Source organism: Planococcus citri, chromosome 1, assembly GCF_950023065.1.
Source record: "Planococcus citri chromosome 1, ihPlaCitr1.1, whole genome shotgun sequence".
Lineage (NCBI taxonomy): Eukaryota > Metazoa > Arthropoda > Insecta > Hemiptera > Pseudococcidae > Planococcus > Planococcus citri.
Genome location: NC_088677.1, coordinates 60,144,612 through 60,163,890, shown reverse-complemented (window position 1 = coordinate 60,163,890; position 19,279 = coordinate 60,144,612). Strand labels below are relative to the sequence as shown.

The 19,279-nt window shown below is 34.8% G+C and overlaps 2 protein-coding genes across 5 annotated transcripts in view; both read right to left on the bottom strand.

The window, feature by feature from the left end:
* The window catches only part of LOC135833138 (irregular chiasm C-roughest protein-like), a 327,416-nt gene that overhangs the window by 146,987 nt on the left and 161,150 nt on the right, over positions 1-19,279 (bottom strand). For all 4 annotated transcript variants that reach the window (XM_065346787.1, XM_065346786.1, XM_065346791.1 and 1 more), the window contains exon 4: positions 9,274-9,354. The gene's annotated coding sequence lies outside the window, so the exon portion shown is untranslated. The remainder of the gene's footprint in view (positions 1-9,273; positions 9,355-19,279) is intronic.
* Positions 14,529-19,038, bottom strand: LOC135833137 (uncharacterized). Its single transcript, XM_065346785.1, has 4 exons — positions 18,116-19,038; positions 17,418-17,517; positions 17,209-17,313; positions 14,529-17,117 (listed from the first exon to the last, which is right to left on the bottom strand). The coding sequence occupies exons 1-3, from the start codon at positions 18,949-18,951 to the stop codon at positions 17,242-17,244; spliced, it is 1,008 nt and encodes a 335-aa protein (XP_065202857.1). The 5' UTR covers positions 18,952-19,038; the 3' UTR covers positions 14,529-17,117; positions 17,209-17,241.

Below are 19,279 nucleotides of genomic sequence, written 5' to 3'. Positions count from 1 at the left end.
TTTTCGATCCACACACGGGCTTTTATAAACCAAGGATGCATTTCAATAGCAATTTTTTCGATATTTTTCCTACTCAAGATTATATGTATTTGTCCAAATCTACGTTTAGCTTCACCAATTTTTATATTCTTACCTACTGCATTTCATTTGAAATTTGAGAGAGTAGCTAAAAATTCAATAAAAAAATGAGTACCACTTGCGGATCGAAAATTTAAGGGCCCAGTTGCGGATCAAAAATAAATCCACGAAATTCCAATCAAATGCGAATGATTATCATTGCACATCATCAAACGATAAGTTATAACCTGGGTTTGATGTGCATTGACATAAATTTGGTGAATTATTCATGAATTTGATCATGTTGGAACAAATGCCTATTGAATAGCTAACTCACATTATCCACTCATGAAACATTGAAATTTTCAAAGAAGGCACTCCTCACTTCCCATTGAATCACTTTTTCAGAAAAAAAATAACACATTTTATATTTTTTTTGGATTTTTGAAAGTACACATGAAAATTTTCACCCAACATTTTTCACACAATTATCAATTATCATTTTTTCCGCACCCAAAAAACTTTTTTCTGTTGAACTTGTTGTTTTTGTGCTGTACGGATGTCACAGAAAAATATATCACTTCCTATTTTCATTTTTCACAATTTGTTACGCCACAAAACGAGGCAAAACATCGAATTATCGAAATTTTATCGAAAAAATCGATTTTTTTGTTTTCTAGTTGGTTGAAGTCTTTTGAAGCACCCTGTTTAAGTCGCTTTGCCCTGGGCATTTCCATTGAGGAGATATTACAATTAACACTCAGGGACCTTGTGCTGAATGATGAAAAAACCTGATGATATCTCACGTACAGCAGTGTTAAAAAACAGTTCTGATAGTTTTGAACATTTTTAAGATGGAAAATAATCACAAAAAGTGTACTTTTTATTGGTTCGTACCAAACAAAAAAAAATTAAGAATGGAACATTTCAGAAAAAAGGAAATTTGCTCATTCATTATACATACATAATGAAATTTCAGTTTTTTGAGAAAAGCTCAAAAACTAAGCATCCTAGAAAAAAACTAATGGCTTTATGTGGAAAGGAAATTTAATTCTCTACAATTTTGGTCAGGTGTAATTTTTTTGTAGCCTGTAGAACGCTAGATCCATTTTTATGAAACTGTAACACATTTTTTTTTTAAATCACCACAAGGTCCCTTATTACTTTTCATTATTTTTCACTACTTTTCACTACTTTTTCAGCTGCTCTGTATCAAGATTCAAAAAAAAAAAAACAACAACAACAACAGTATCGGATTCAGCGTTAAATTTCATGCTAGAATCCATACTTCGACGATTTTTAAAAATGTTTTTTCATATTTTTATTAAAACCTCAATTTTTAGAGGCGTTTTTCTCAAAACATTACTCAGGCCTTACTCACATTCTCATAAGTTTAGAGCAGTGTGCAGCTGATGTTTGACCACTAACGGAAAAACTTATTGCACCACTGGATTCCCCATTGAAAAAAGAACCCAAAACGTCAATTTAAAAAAAAAAAAACATAGATTCACCACAAGGCCCCTAATTGTGAAACGCATCACATATTTTCTTTGCACATTCAGGTTTTGTACATTCATTTTCAAAAATTTCAAGGTTACCAATTTTTTCACAGATCAAATTCGTATCTATCTTTTGCTTTAAAAAATGGTATTTAATTATAATTATAGGTAGTAAAAATGCTCTAATTGACCTTAAATGACTCATAGATCACTTTTTACTGAAAAATCCCTCAAAAAATGTGACACATGTAATGTGAATGCGACAATCCAACATTTATTATAGATTCATGTAAAATCTCGAATACCATCTTTTGGAACTGAATAATTTTTTTAAAAACAGGTTGGGTAGGGACTTGAGCGAAAAAACCACAATTTCTATAAAAATTTCCCCTCGTTGAGGACCCATATCTCCCCTCCAGGGACACCACCGAAGCTGAAAAAAATTCTGAGAGACTTTAAACTCACTCAAGATGACAATCTCTATTAAATTTGGTCAAAATTTTACAACATTTTTTCCCCAATCCACCCCAACTAGCAACCATTAAAAAAATTAGTAAATTTTCACTGAAAACTTGAAAAAATTGAGGAAAAACGTATGAAAAAAAGGTGAACATTTTTTTAGGATAAACCTTCAATAAATCACAAGGGAAATAAAAAACATTATTTTATTTTATTTATTTACTAAGAGCCTGCTGAGAAGCTTTCAAAAAGTTACCTCTTCACCAACAAAATAGTAATTTTTTTCAACAAGAATGCTAAAAAAAAAGTCTTTCCAGTAAAAAATTCTCAAAATTCAAACGCCAGTAAATAATTTGTTACAAATTGATCATTGAAATGGAAAAAAACTCATAAAAATTAACAAGCCAGAGTAACGTGGTATCGGAGTTGTTTTTTACTAAACGAAGCGACTGCTTACTTCTCATAATCGAATATCGTAAGACGAGAAATTAAAACGCATATATAATAAAATTAAAATAATCTGAAAAGTTTTGCGCCTTTTCGAACACCAACTATAAGCGTGATTTTTTCCTCCCTGGAGCGAAAATTGCACGAAGAAGTGATGGGAGAAGTAGAGGGCCACAAGAAGTTGGGAATTTCTCCCCCCACAATGGACCTGATTAAAGTGAAAACTTGGTTTAGGTATTCGAGGAATAGGGAGTGGGGTGGGGATATAGTGCATTTTACGATTTCGCAGCCAATAAATAATCCAAAGTTTTGTCATTGGGCTGTAAATTAACGGGTAAATATTTCACTTTGTTAATCTTCTTCTTTAATCTTCGCAACAACAAATTCGTCGTTTGCGGATTCCGGCATTTGCGAAATATTTGGCTGAGTTCCACGGACAGAGAAATACTCGAGACTCCTTTAACGTGTTCGAGCTATATTCTTACTCGTGGATCTGGGTAGGTATGTATTCGCTATTCGAACAGCGAAGCTGATATTTATGTACACGAGGAAGCCAGCTGAGATGTATTCTACGTGTTGAGAGAAGAACTGACAAGAGAAGACCAGCGAAGGTAACAAATTATTAGGTATCCCAAAGTGCACTTGATTGGTTGGTACTTTCTACTTTGACTGGGAAGAGACGCGGAGCAAATTTGACGTCGGCGTTAAATTTTATTGGAGTCGTTGATAGTGCTATTTCTGCAGTCTACACATTGTGTTTACAGATACATTTTCTTCAGTGTACTACGTTCAAGGAGAAGGTACAAGAACCGGGGGGGGGGTAATCAGGCCAAGTTGTATAATCTACGATAAACTGCAAGGTGAAAGGGATGAAAATTACTTCGCCGTTTACAGCGGGACGAAAACAAAGCTAAATTACTTTTTACGGCTGCAGATTCCTTTAACGAATTATTACTTCGTTTGGAAATATCTACGAACTGCTCGTTCGCAGCAAAAGGGCCTGTCGTCTGAACCAACCCAGCGTCGAGGTTCTTTGAGCCAAACAACTAATATCGCTAAATTAAACGGTAGGTATAAAATTGAAATCGATGAAAAACGCGTACACCGACGTAGTCTGCATTCTAAAAGACACACTCTTATACAAGCTAAGAAGCTGGTTGGCTGGATAAACGGCTACCTAGTACTCGTACCAACCGTAGTAAAACTTTAATACCTTGTTTACGTTTTTAAATAGGCTTCGGCTATACGTAGACGCAGGTCTGCGTATACAAAAAGAGAAATTTCCAAAAGCAGACAAACGCTGGAGAAATCTTCTTTCTGTTTTCGTTTATATTAAAGAACCCTCGTTACATTTATCACATTATAAGAAACGAAAGGCCACACATAACGTCGAGGTAATTTCAAACTCCAGTTTCATGACCGTTTTCCACGTCGCTCCCCCTTCTCACCCCGTGCCCTTGTGTTGCGTCATCGATGACATTGAGGATTATTTGGCGCAGAGTTTACCTTTTTTTTGTTCAGTATTTTGTGGGTTTATTTTTATTTTTTTGCTTCTTTTTTTTCTGTTATAATATGGTCTTTCGTTTAGGTACGTTTGAACTTTCACTCTCCTCTAACCACTTTGATTGGCAGTTCAGTGTAACTATAGTTGAATCGTCCATCAGCGTTGTGTCCTCCTCCTTCTCTTTCTTGTTCTCGCCTAAGCTATGGAAGCCTGTATCACGGAGCTCGAGGCTCGAGCGGTTTGCTTTGGTTGATTTTTTTCTAAAATAATAAATTCGGCGTAATTCGAGCTTTATGACGATTATCCAAAATAGTTCAAGTGTACTGAAACTGTGCGTTCTGGTAACTGTGATTTATAACTCGGTAAGATTATATCTTGACATTTTATAAGGGTTATAATTCTGCTTGTCAAAACGGTTATTTATGTTTGTTAAAATATTCTCTCTCTTGAAACTTCCTACTACGAGTAGGTACTATATTATGAAAGATAAAAGATACCGAACTATTGTGTTTGATATACTTATTTTAATTTATCAAACTCGACTGTTGTTTTTTTTGAATTGATTAATAAAAAAAAATTAGCAATTTTGGTTTGAGGATATTTTATGGAAAGTGTCGATATTTAAAATTGTTTATAATAAAGTATAGGTATATAGATGGGTAAGGTAACTAACATGGTTGCAATAAATTTAAAGGCTGGATGTTGATACGTTATACGCTGCATACGTTTTTAGCGATGAGCGAGTCTACACTACTAAATACTTACAGGGACGAAACTAAAGGTTTGGAGGGGATGCATCCAAAAATTTGCTGGCTGATAGGTATGAGAAAAAAAAACAATTTTACCAAATAAAACGAAAGATGAGAAAACACGATTTTTGGTGAGGATTAAAAACTCAAATTTCATCAAATTGAGGAATTTATAAATTCGAAATTTGATTTTTACATACCTTATTTCCAACTTCCTGAATTGATTAGTGAGAATTTTGAGTTGTTATGGAGCCTCTGGCAAACTTTTGAACTTTCCGGTTCGGGAAAAATTACCATAAAAAGGACTAAAATCAAAATGAGCATCACGTCGTATATGTAACTTGCAATCAGAGTAAAGTCAACCTGAACGTATCGTTTTTGTGGTCTTTTTATTTTGCCCTGATGAGTGGAAAATTTGAAATCATAACGAGAGAAAATCGATCCTTAGATTCAAAATCTCAACGATAAAATTCTTAGATTGTCAGCTCATCCTTATTGCTCCTCCAAATGAGACGAAATTGCAATTTCTTTGAAAAAATCGTATCTTGAAGAGTTATTATTTTTTGAACTTGCAATGATGCTGAGCCTTGGAGTATACCTACAATTTATGGAAATTTTTGATGATTTTTTTGAACACATCTTTTTAGAAAAATTTCAATTGTCAATTTTTCAACAATATTTTTATCAAGTTTTTTCAGAACTGTAATATTATGAGAAATTGAAATTTGTTTAAAATTTAAGCCATCAACAATACAAGAAAATTTGATTAAAAACCCGTACGATTTCATTTCCAAATTAAAGTCACTCGTAGCAGGCTCACCATGTAAACTCGAGGCGAATGTTTAAATGCGGAAAAGTTTCGAATAATGGAAGATGTTGATATGAGAAAAATGATTTTTACAAAAAAAATCCGCTGAAAATGAAATAAGTAAGCCAAACATTTTGTCATAAATGATGAAAAAAACCCACTCTTCCGTCTCTATTTAAATGAAAAAGACTGATTTTAATAAATTTTTCACATCTGCTATAGGTATTTATTAAAGGAAAGATACCAGCCTACTTGTTGCAAAGCGATGGAAAAACATTTCAGAGAAAGCTTGAGGGAGTTTTTTTTAAATATTATTCTCACATTTTAATATAGAAAATAAAATTTCATCACTGACGAATTATGTACTTTTTTACACCTACATACACACCTCGAAATATTGGTCATCAAAATACAAATAAAAATGTCAATTCATGTAAGTATAAGTACCTTTCATAAAATCCAAAATTAATTATTCCACAATCAGTACAGTAAGTCGACAGTGAGCATAAAATTGAGGAAAACATTGTGCACGACTTCACCACTCGTTTCTATCATTTCGTCTTTTCTCCGGAAAAATTATACGATCGAAAGAAACCGCAACGTGAGTATATACGATTTTTTCTTCGATATTTCCAGTTCCAACAATTACAAACATTTACTCGAGAAAGTAGCTTCAAAATGAGTTTTTCTCATTCTCTTCCTCGGTTTCGATTCCGTTACAGAACGCACAGTTCTCGTAGTCTGTAATATTAGAAATAGAAGTATAAAAAAACCCCTTGCGACGATTTTATTATTAAAGAGCGATGAACCAGATCGTGTGATGAAAAAATACGCGACTACGGTGATAAGATTTTCCTTTGATATAAATCGTCTTCGATATGTGCTGTGGATTTTGTGTAAATGCGTTTATACTCGTAGTATGTAGGTGTTTGATATGATTTTTCAACTCGGTTTTCCGACACATACTCGTATGACGTATACGTAGGACGTTATAGTCGTTATATGCATTTTTTACGCGAAAAAAACCATACCAAGAAGGGAAATTAAAGTCACGTTTCTTCGCCCAAACGTATAGAAGAATTGCGCTTTTCGTATTCTCTTTTTAGTTCGCTATTTTTTTTTATTAGGAATATTTTTCATGCTAGGAAACGTCTTCTTCGCTATTCGAGAGTATGAGCGAGTTACGTAGGAATATTTGCAAACGATGTGATTGGTTGGAAATTGAAATTTAACAAAACATTCTCGTCGTATCGAATTTCTAAAAGTTATTTTCCTTATGGCATGGCATATAGTATAATACGAATTGGTAGCTGAAGATTCATTTTTACTCGATTTATCGCATCAATCTATTTGCAAAGTGATCGCTGACACGAGCATTTTATCTCTTTTTTTCGTTTTATTTTTTGCTCTCGTTATTTATAACGGATATTGTTTAATTTTTTTCCTCGTGAGATCGGGTTCGTATTTCGAAACGTGTCTTCTAATTCGAGGTTGGTTGGATGAGGAGAAGAGGTGATCGAATTGATCGAATTTTCTATTTAAAGTCATTTTGGAGACGAATTTCACGTCATGTGAAGCTGACAAATGTGGTTGAAAATTTCATCGAAGCGGTGGTTAAAAAAATCATATGGAAAAAATTTTTGTTTTTTTTTTAAGAACATCAGAAGCCAAATTGGAATAGCGAAGTAATTGTTTCATAATTTTTTTCAGCAAGGAAGGTGAAAATTTTTGAGCTGGATGAAGCTAGATCGGAAAAGCATGAAAGAATACATCACCAGTCAAAATTTCAGAGGCTGAAGTGCATTTTTCGATTTTTGGTGAATTTTTGAAAATCTTTGGGTTAAAAATACGAAAACCCCCACCATTTTACCAAATTGACCCAGAAAGTTACAATTTATTACCAGTATTATGAACCTCATTTTTGACCCCCTCCCCCCCACAAAAAAATTAGAAGATTGGAAACATTTTCCTTTTTGAGGAGTTCTGCAGCTTTCAGAAGATTTTTGAAAGTTGTCCAGAAACTTTTTTTCTGTACACTAAGTTCAGCATACTGAGTCAACTGAAGAGGTTTCAAGATGTTCCAAAGTCTTCAGCAATATTTCAAAAACTCCAATTTTTCAAAAAAAATAAAAAAAAGTCATAAAATCTGCGCTAATTACATAATTTTAGGAAAAATGGAATTATCACTGGAAAGTATCCAGAACAGCTGAAAACCACTTTCAGTCGACTCAGCATGTTAAAATTAGGATATAGAGAAAATTTCATTTTTTCAACTACACTTGATAAAATTCTGCGGGAATTTCAACTTTCTGAAGACCCCAGAATTGCTCAAAACGGTTCGAAACCACTTTCAATTGATTTGGAGGAGGGGGTCAAAAAATGATGTAGGTATATCAAATTTCAGCTCTCTGTCTCTACGAGTACATATTTATGATAAAATTTCCATTTTTTCGCATTTTTGGTCCGATTAAATTTGATTTTTAAAAATTCTCCAAGAATCGAAAAATGCACGATCTACCTATTGTAAGTACATATTTAATATTTATCTTGAAGGACACCCTGTATACTGCTCTGCGCCCAAGTTTTCGATTCACTTGTTGGATTCCGGATAACCAAACACTAATAATGAGAAGTTCAGTTAAAAGTTTAAAAAATGGCAGGAAACTGTACCATAATTCATTTTTAAACCATTGGATATTTTTTTTCTATCTCAGCTGTGAAAATTCGCCCCTCCTTTTATCTTCGATGAAATTGAAATATGACTTTAAAAAAAAGACTCGCGTGAGTTACGATTTCCTGCTTTTCAAGCAATTTTTTCTGTTTAAAAACAATCGAGAAATTCAACTATACATTTTAGTAGGTAGGTACCTACTTGTACAATCTTGGCGACATAATTTTCCACTTATACAGCATAGAAAGAAAGCTCTTCGTCATGATACAGTGCGGTAACTATGAATACGACGAACCTGCAGTACATCTTTTTTGCTCATTAACCGTCTTCTAAGAAGAAGAAATACGAACGGTAATTAATCAATCAGGGATTTCGTGTAGTTACAGTACAGTATACCTAAGTTAGTTACACAGACTGCAGTATAAGTACTTATAAAATAGTCGGTTTGAAGTCGAAAGGGCGTTAAATCCATACTCGGTAGACTGTGTATCTTGAGCCTAGTTCTTGGTAGAGGCAGTTTACACGAGCGATTCTTAGTACAACCATGCATGAGAGGACGGCGGGGGTAATCCGATTCTCAATTCCCTTTGCTTACTATTAATTACGAAGAAAATGTACACGACGTATAGGAAATTGTTCGTTTTAATTCTCGACGCGCTCTGCGACCAGGCAGGGCAATTAATGAAATGGAACGATTTCGCCTTCGCGTCGAATTCGATATTCAACTATGGTCGTTGTCGACGAACTCCTATATCTACAATGTACGTAGACTATGCATTGTCGAACGTCGACGACGTCGTCGCATTTGCAATAATGAAAAAGCCAGCGAGAAATTGTCTAAGCTTTCTCCTCTCTTCCAGGGTATTTTTTTACACTTCAATACGTTATTTTTTCTACTTTAAATTGGATTGAATTGGAAAAGCATCGTATCGTCGAGACACGATTAATAGAAATTTAAAACAAAAAAAGGTACCTAGGTAAAAGATAAGTAAACCGTGTATAACCCGGAACTTTCAGCTATCACTTTTAACTTGGTGTATTAGGGATGCTGTACAGCTAGACAAAGAATAATAGCTTACCTATTTCAAGAAGTAGGTGATCCATACACCAGATGTGGTATTCTCCAATACGTTGAAATCGCCATCAAGATCAACTTCAAACTGTAACAAAAATTTTAAAAGTTTTCGATTATGAAATGGCAACGACAAACTTGAATTTAAATAAACAACTATACTTACTACCTATCTACATAATACATAAATAATCACGAAACGAATTACTTAGAACATGATTTCAACAAATACGAGTAAGAAAAGTCTCAAATAAAGAAAGTCAAGTTTCCTCTGCTATGTAGAAAAGTTTTAAATCGTGGATATGTTTTTTGCAAGCCTAAAGCTAAATAATATAAAGTCATTGATAGGAACTCTACAATGTACTTAGGATTTTTCTCAAGCATTAAAAAGTCTGGCAAAATGTCAGAAAGTCATTGTAGAAAGTTTGACATAATTTTACTACCTACTTCATTGGTTTTTTTTTCAAGTTCTCAGACGTCAGACTTAAGATCTAAAATGGGTGTAAAATCTCCTTTCGAAGGAAAGTTTTAAATCATGGATATGTCTTTTGGTCATACTGAATTTATGCTCGATCAGACATGATCATTCGGATCAGGTCTTCAGCCTGATCCGAACCAAGTTTGAAGGTGTGGTCTGGTCTCATCATCCAGAATAGCTTTTCAGTCTATCGACTTGTCTGTCAGACTTCCTAAGGATTGACTCGTCAATATGACTTTTCAAGGTCATCTGCCCGGCTTCTGGCTTCTAGAGGTTTTCTGCGTGCTTGTGTGGCTTCCCAAGGTCATCTGTCTGTGTATCTGGCATCTTAAGATTATTGACCAATTTGTCTGGCTTCTCAAGATCGTATGTCTGCCTGACTGACTCCTCAAGGTTATTGACCTGTCTGTCAGTCTGGCGTCTTGAGTTCATTGACCTGTCTGGCATCATAAGGCCATTGACCCATCTGTATGTCTTCTCAAGGTCGTATGTCTGTTTGTCTGACTGGCTGGCTCCTTAAGGTCATTGACCTACCTGATTGGCTTTTCAAGGTCGTCTGTCCACTTATCTGAACGTCTGGACGTTTAAGGTCATTGACCCTTGACTGTATTTTCTCAAAACCATCCACTGAATCTTCAGTTCTCAAGATCGTTTACATGTTTTAACTATCAAGGTCGTTGACGCGTCTGTCTGACTTTTGAAGGTTGTCTGTCTGCCTCTCTGTTCCTTTGGGGTCATTGACCATCTGACTGGCTTCTCAAGGTCGTATGTCTGCCCATCTGTAGGTACTCTTAAGGTCATTGACCCCTTGATATGACTTTGCAAAACTGTCTGTCTACCTTCTCAAGGTCGTCTTATGTCCACCTATGTGGCCTCTTTACCTGTTAATATAGCTGTCTGAATTCTCAAGGTTATTGGCCTGTCTGTCTGGCTTTTCAAAGTCGTATGTCTACTGGTCTTGTCTCTAAAGATCATTGACCTGGCTGACTGGCGTACCTCAAGGTCACTGACACACCTGTTTGGCATTTCTCAAATTTACCTAAAATTCTGAAATGTTGCTGATACTTTTCCAGGATTGCAATTTGAGCGTTTCGACCTTTTAACCCCTTTTCGCTCGTTTCACTTGGGAAAAAATAAATTTTTGTGAGTTGCTTAGAAGTTTTCAATTTTGTTTTTTCCTTCAAAGCTCTTACAAATTGATTTAGAAGAGACTGAATTTCCCTCAAAAATTATTCAGAAAAATGCGCATGGAATTGGAAATTAAACTAAAATCCAATAACAATGCTCCCAAAATTAGTGAAAATTTATGAAATCGACCTAGAATTGTTTTAAAGTTCATTATCAATTGTTCAAAAAAAGAGGCGTCCGTTCGACTGAAAAGCTCGTTCAAAAAAATATTCAAAACAAGGACAAGATTACTCACATGTCACAAATCATCAAAAAACCAATCAAAGATCGCTTGAAAATCCCAATCAAACTATTAAAATTTTCTCGAAATGGTCTGAAAATTAATTCGAGATCTGACCCCCAATTAGTCCAGACCATATTTTGTACGGTGTCATCCGAAATAGGTAAATTTTCAAGACACCCTTGGTGTCTAAATTTGTTGCAAGTTTTTTATTTTCACAGGACAAAAGAGATAACAACGCGTCCAAGCAACAGACTCTCGAGTAGAGATCATATCGACGAGCCAAACGAGTAAAATGTTTGTAGTTATGTTTATCGTCGCATAAATTTTCGCAATATAGCTTGTAACGAGCATTTTCGAGTAAAATGTTTGGCTATAGTTTGGTGTACATAGATATGGTACACCGAGAGCTGTATTGTAGCAGTTTACTTTGAAAACAATGAGGTTGTAAATCATGCTAAAAATAACAACAATAACAACATCGCCTCTTATACGTGCATAGTACAAGTACAGAGTGATGTTGGGGTACACATAACGTATTACAATAACGATATTCACTATGCATGTATGTACCTAGTACTGGTACAAGAACATATTTTAATACACTTTGGTGCGGTCAATGCGAACACAAGCATGTGTATTACTACAGCTGAAGCGAACGAGAGATGAAATGTGGTGCTGTATTACTCAGTGTATTACACGATACCCGTCAGGATTTCTTTCAGTTTGGCTAACCACTTATAAAGTTATACACAGAACACATCGAGCAGCCAAAATGATACGACAGACATTAATTTTACTTTATTCTCAACAGAGGTACTCGAGTTGGGCAACCCTTTCGTTGTTCAACGATACACATACCTACCTATGGTATTACATAACCATGAACTGCAAAAAGCCAATCGCTGGTTATTAGGGTAGAAAAAAGGGCCTATTGTTTTGAAATATACATTTTACCGAATTATTGTTACAATCACGTATGACGAGATTGTTGAAAACGTCAGCAAATATCTACTTACCGTATCTTTACTCAGTCAAAAGTATAAAGTTCTCTCTCGTCAACGACAATATATTTCCAGCATTAAAATTACGAGTCTGAGTGGAATGCGAACGTGTCTTTGAACTGCATAAACGATTAAAACGATTATCGGCGAAAATGACACGTTTCATTGGACGATTAAGTTATACCAAGCTTTATAAATTTACGTGCAGCGATTATCTCGTCGTTTAAAAGTACTCGAAATACGATCTCCGCGTATAACGGTGAATGGTGCAGTAGTTCAAGAGGGATGATGGGGAATAATTAAACCACATTTCGATGGTCTTTTTTACGCCAGCTTCAACATGTGTCGTCGATACAACAATCGGAGAGGCTTTTGTCGCTCGCACGTCTACGTATTTAGCTCTCGCGCATAATTACGTCGACGAAAGCGAGAATACGTGTAATTTGGTAAAAGAACAATGGCCCAGTGGCCAGATATACCTACCAAGACTTGCGTCGAGCTGGGGGCTAGGCCAGAAAAAAAAACACAACAAAAGGTTAATTGCAACCTTTTAAAGGACCTAACTAATTGCTATTTTATTTCACGAGTTTGTAGTCTAAGGGTTAATTGTGAATGCACGGACGATATAAATTTTAAAAGCTGAAAAAACTCGGCTTTTATCTTTTTAGCTGGGTTAAAACGAAAAAATAAAAAAAATGCGCTAATTTGGAGTAAATGTAGGTGCCCCCTGCGCTCATCTGCAGTGTTTTTTTCGTTCGTGGAAAAATGTGACGCGGAAGACAACGGTCGATCAAAATGATTTTTGAGCAGAAAGAGGCTGCGATGAATTAAGATGTGTATCTTTTTTTGCAATTCTTTGTAAGTATTTCTTCATTTTTTTCCAACAATGAGAATATACGTACCATGTACCTATACTTTGAAAGTTGTCGATGAGCTCTAAACCTTACTCATACACAATAGGCACGCTAATTAGCGTAGAATTATCGAGACATATACAGCGAAAATGTCGAATTGATACGATAATAGGATTCGTGAATGGCAATTCGTTGCTATACTTGCGCCACTTCTCTTCCTCTTCTCATCCACTTGCACCCAGTTCTCATATAGTCAGCCTGCGGTTCGGTGGCGTTGGTGGTCGAATCCAAATACGCGTATAAATTGCATCGAACGTTGAAGCTTTGTACATTTATAAATACCGCTCATTATGGCCATTTCGTCTGGCTTTTTTCATTATTTTAATAGTGTAAAGCAATTTTCGAACGGATATGTCCGGGCGTCGTGTTCTTCGAGGTGAAAAAAAACCGCTAATTTTCTTTTTATTGCCTTCACGGGTAATTTGTTTCGATACCTCGCGACCAGCAAAACGAGCAACGGGCCAATTCGGAGGTGTTACATTGGTTGAAATTTAAGTCGTATGATAAAATAAACGAAACCGAAAAAATGTTGATAGTTTTTTTCGCCTTTCGTACCCTGTAAGTTCTTCTCCTCCCCCTTTCCTTTCTAGATATTTAACGCGCGTGCATATATATGTGCACGTGCGGTTTTATTTTTAATTCGCATCAACGTCTTCAGGCTCGTCACTATCAAAAGTAAAAAAAATACTCGTATTTGAATCATTCAAGTGATGCTCCTAACCCATAGTGCTCGAGTGGATGAACAAAGAATGCAATTTTGACAATTTGCGTATCTTCAAAATTAAAAGAGCAATCTTGATTCGAAATTTCCAAATTTAGGATGCTTCAAATGACAGTTTCAAATTTTCAAATTCTATTTGTGTCTCTAATTTTGAAGACAAGTAATTTGTCATATAAACATTTTTTGTTCGTCTATTTCAGCGCTATGGGTTATTGAAGTTATTTTAATGTTGCAAAAATGTTTTTACTATAAGTAATTTGAATTGAAAAAGTTACACCATTTGTGGGCAAAAATTTGCCAATTTTGAAAAATTCGAAAAATGAGAAAATGTTTGGATCACTAAGACTTCACTAACTATTAGCATTTGAGTGGACGAACAAAAAGAGTTTTAATGACAAATTTACTGTCTTCAAAAGTGAAGGAGCAAACACAATTTGAAAACTGAAAATTTTCAAAATCCAGACGACAACAAATTTTGAATCAAGTTCACCCCTTCAATTTTGAAGATAGTCAATTTGTTACAATGACATTTTTTGTTCATCCACTTCCATACTATTAAGTAAGTAGTATTTTTGATGATTTTGTGAAGGACGGGGGTTACTTCTACTTCTTAAAAGTGAGAAGGCTTCTTCCTTTTACACATAGGTGATTCCAGGAAACCCAGAATCTCGCTCTGACATACAAGTTCAGAGTAAAACTGTATCCTATACAGGACTCAATAAAACACTAGCAGTGCGCACTTGTAATAAATTGTATTCAACAAGTAAAGTACAATTTAATTACTAAAACAATTGAGAGACTATTCAGTACGTGGCACATAGGCCTAAAACAATTTCTCTAGCACAATTAAATATAAGAACGTTACGAGAGTAAGGCTATATAAAAACTGTTAGCTGTGCCAACGTTACAAAGTCGGAAGTGGTCCATGGACCAAGTCTAATAGATGGCTCTGCCTTATGGAAGTTTCCATAAGCAGCGATACCACTTCCGATGGAGCACAACTTCCCATTAGATGGAAGCTGCGGGTGCATCCCCTCCCGGTACAATTTTTTCACAATTGGTAAATTTCGAGTTTTTTGAAGCTCAATGGCTCGTTCAATTCACAAGATAGGCAACCAATTATAATAATGTTTTTTTGTTCAAATCCTTGAAATAAAAACAGATCCATTAATTTTGCAAACTGACCAGAAATTTACCATTCAGCATATCAAAATATCAATGTAAGTACTCTTACCTATAATTTAATAGATTTTTAAAAACCACTGATTGCCTTTAAAAAAGTCAGTTTTTTATGAGTAGTTACAACAGATAAGGAACCTACTGGGCACATTAACAAAATATGTAGGTGCATATTATACATGTCATAAATATATTTAAAATAAATAGGTATAAATTAAGATAGTCGTATCCTATTTTGATTGGGTTATTCATAAGTTTACTTAATTGCAATTATTATGTCAGTTGGGTTATTTATAAGCTAAGTAGTTAGCTATTACAACCTTTTGTGCATATGAATTTATAAACCACCGTGTAAGAAATCTTGTGTAAGTATGGAGAACCCACATATCAAAAAGAAATGAGATGAAGTCAACCTAAAGCTGTGTAATATGCAATGAATACTGAGTAAGAAAACATCGCTTCAGAATAAGCTGTTGATTTATAAAACATTCATTAAACCAATTTAGACCTGCACAGCACCCTTGTAGGGGACAGCATTGAAAAAATACAGCTATGCCAGAATAAATGGCTGTGTATGCACCCTGGTATGTTTGCAATGATCAAATCCATTGGGATCTCAAGACACCTAGCATGATATGTAGAAGAAGTTCGTAAAATTTGCAATACAATACCACCAGAAACTACCAGACCACCCAAATGTCGAAGCAAGACAGCTTGTGGATATACTGCAAATTTGATGATTAAAACAATGCAAAACATATTATGACCTAATAATATGTATTATAAATTTAAAAATAACTTTAGATAGCAATTGCGAGTGAAAGTTAAAAACAGTTGATGATGATAAATAAAAATACGTGAGTTCTAATTAACTAGCCCCACCCACCAGCAGGTTGTGATTGGGGTCCCCTTAAAAAAAAAAAAAGTCAGGTAAGGTAAGACCACCTATTAGTATGCGGTTAAGGTTTGAGACGCTCCAGCTCCCAGAGTTGTGCATAAAAATTTATGAAATTTTGTACACATAAACTTTGAACCCTTGGCTACATAACTGCTTACTCACTTTTGAGTTTCCCATTGCTGCTTTTTTGTAATAACGCAAAAATGAGGGCAACTCAAATGCGTACTAATAGGAAGGTACCTTCCTATTAGTACGCAAACGTCCGCCTATAAGTACGCATGAGTAAATACACGTTGAAAATGGTAAAAAATCCAACAAAAAGCACTGAAAAAGTGTAATGGCATATTTAGAGGGAATTACTGTGAAAAAAACCAAATTAGCAATTCAAATATCCGAAAAAGCAAAGTTTTCAGATTTTAAAAAAATACATTTTTTTGACATCATATTTTTTGTCCATTTTTTTGAAATTAGCGTCAGTATCATGATCACTTGATCAGACTTCATAATCTTGAACTTAGATGGACTAAATACCAATTTCAGCTAATTTTATTCATTTTAATGCAAAATGATCAAAAAAATGAAAATTTACATGCAAAAATGATGCGTACTAATAGGACTTAGGAGGTGCGTACTTATAGGAAGTTTTTTGTTCTGACATGAAATGATGTCTAGCTCTATAATAAAATAATATTTTTGAAATGTCTTTTTTTTCATAAGAAACTACATAAAATTACGGATCGATTGGTATAAGATACTTACCAAATAACATTATTTTAATATGTTCAATCTAATTTCCAATTTTGATGAAAAAAAAATCCAAAACACAGTTTTTCATTCAAATTGTTCTCAGAGACAGAGTTTTCAATCAAACTGCGTGATTTTTTCGGAGAAACTAGGGTCATTAGTCAGCTACGTCATGGTGTGGTCAAATTTTCGATCAGTTTTACCAATCGCGAGAAAAACGCAATGCGTACTAATAGGCAGTTTTACCTTATCTACATATACTTGTGCAACCATATTACATATAATGAGCTTATTTTAACTACTTCGTATATACACGAGAAACATTTACTGCAGAATTGATAACGTTGCAGAACCTCAGAAATGTTGCCAATGTGAGAGGATAAACGCTCAAAGCTCGCGGATTGATTTCAGCTTGTGTTTCGCATAGAAGTATATAAACATCTTTGCGCATGCTTTTCAACCAATACCATGGTGTAGAGTACACAGCAAAAGACAAATCTGATGTCTGTGTAAAGAAGAATTGGTAAAGCAAAGGTGATTATAGTCATAGGTTAATCAAATCAGGCAACAATTAAATTATCTTGATGGAAGCTTACCATTTGTTCCAACGTAGCTCCAACCCAACATATTCAGTAGACTTCGTGAATTGAGAACATGAAAGCTGAAAATTCTCTCAATCTGATCACAATGGATAAACCTGGCTGTTGGTTGTGCATGTATGTAAATAAGTTTAATAAAACTGTAGTCATGCCATATCCTAAATTATTCACCAATTTTATAAGGACTTGCATCTTATTGGACTTACCGTTATAGCAACCAAAACATGAGCAACTGATACATATAGTGTGATAGGCAGAACAAAACTTGCTATGGTTTCAAAAAATCCTCTGAAACTTGTAACAAACCTGTCAAAAAATGACACGTTATTCGACCATAGTCCATACTCAAAGGTAGGGCATACTAATAGGTATTCTACAAAAAGTCCGAGTATGGAGATGAACATGTACATAAAAGTCGGTTTGTATGATACAGCTACCAAGTGTTAACATCACAATTAAGTAAGTACCAATTTCACAGATGAAATCATCTTAAATGGCAAAATAGGGGGATAAAATATAAAATTATTAACATGGGAAAATTCAGTTTTTGTCCTTTTTTTCAAAACTAGTTGAGTTTTGAGAAACATTTATGAGAAATTTTTTTTAGACTCTGAAATAAGCCTTTGAATAAAGTTTATTTGAAGCTGGTAGCTTCACGGGTTTCTAAGAAAAGTTTGAGAAACTGATTTTTCTTATGTAAATTTTGGTTCCTATCCCCTTGAAGTAATTTCCATTTCTAAGGACTTTGTGACAAAAGCACTTGGTAGCCGTGTACTCAAGTCGACTTGCCCCACTCTCCAAACATGATTGCTACCAATGCCGCCATTTTCAAGCCAATCTGGAGAGTCTCCAGCATTTTTTCTTCTTCTTTTTCAAGGTGTGGGTAACTATAAAATGAAATTACCTGTTGAGGTCGTTTATATCCCGAACACATTTTCTCATCACGAATCTGAATTTCGGTTCTATACTTTTGAAAGTGTCGACATTTATGTCAACATCTTCACTCAGCGAGTTCAACTCGTTAATTATACGTTGTGCCTCATTGTGGCATATTACTGCCCAAGGTATTGCAAAAACTCGATGTAATAAGACAACAATGAAGCCACAGAATGCAAAACTGCTGAATGAAACTGAATATACTGTGAAAAGTGTCAGAGATCCGAACTGTGTGAGTCCAGGAAGCGGTGTTACGTAATACATATAATTTTGGACCTTTTCTTCTTCATAAAATAATATCAGATCTGCTAAAGTAATCGAATTATACAGTGAAATTGACATTAAGAGCGCAATGGAACTATACAACATTATTTTTGTCACATCGAGGTCGTTTTTGTGGCTGCTTTTGGTCAGTTGTTGCTTCAAAAGTATTCTATCAGCCATGGAAATCATTTGCTTTATTTCGTCTCTGTACCAAAACGTTGCGATTGCAGGCTTCACAATTATTTCCATCGAAGTAAATGTGACCTCGTACACCATATAAACCAGTAATAAAATATCTTCCGTTGGTTTACCAAATATTAGGCATAATATGAATGAAAGGCCAACAAATAGACATACTCCGTGAGCGCAGCAGAACCATACCAGTTTCGTTTTTCGATGTATTTTGTCGGTGAAATATACATTACCCAGGATGCAGAATGATAAATACATCTGATTAGCTAATGTTGTCTTGAATCCGAACATATTCTCTTTTCCGAGCGCTTGATTCGTCAATTTTTTCAGATCTTTGATCACTTCCATTGTGTAAAAATTTTCAATCACTGTTGTTATTCGACACTATACCGAAGTTACATCCAAGTTTGTTACTGACTAAATTTGAACTAAGCCAGTCATATGACGAGCGAATATTGTTTTCTTGATGGTTATTACGTTACCTAGGCTTGGGTTCTTAAATTTTGCATTTAGTTTAGATAAATAATGCACAATGCAGTGCAAATGTTAATAATTAAGCGAGGTTGTTATAAGCGTCTAGAAGCTTAAGTAAGTAGGTAATATTATTATATCGTATGATTGCGGGGCGAGGGGGGGGGGAGAAAGAAGTTGGAAAAATGATTTTTTTCTCAACTCT

What these genes read in the sequence shown, in the direction of transcription:
- LOC135833137 (XM_065346785.1), bottom strand. Translation starts at nt 18,951, where the DNA reads ATGGAAGTGATCAAAGATCTGAAAAAATTGACGAATCAAGCGCTCGGA. An exon ending in GATATAAACGACCTCAACAG is followed by an intron (nt 17,518 to 18,115) that starts GTAATTTCATTT and finishes ATTTTTTGACAG; the next exon opens with GTTTGTTACAAGTTTCAGAG. An exon ending in ATGTTTTGGTTGCTATAACG is followed by an intron (nt 17,314 to 17,417) that starts GTAAGTCCAATA and finishes CACAACCAACAG; the next exon opens with CCAGGTTTATCCATTGTGAT.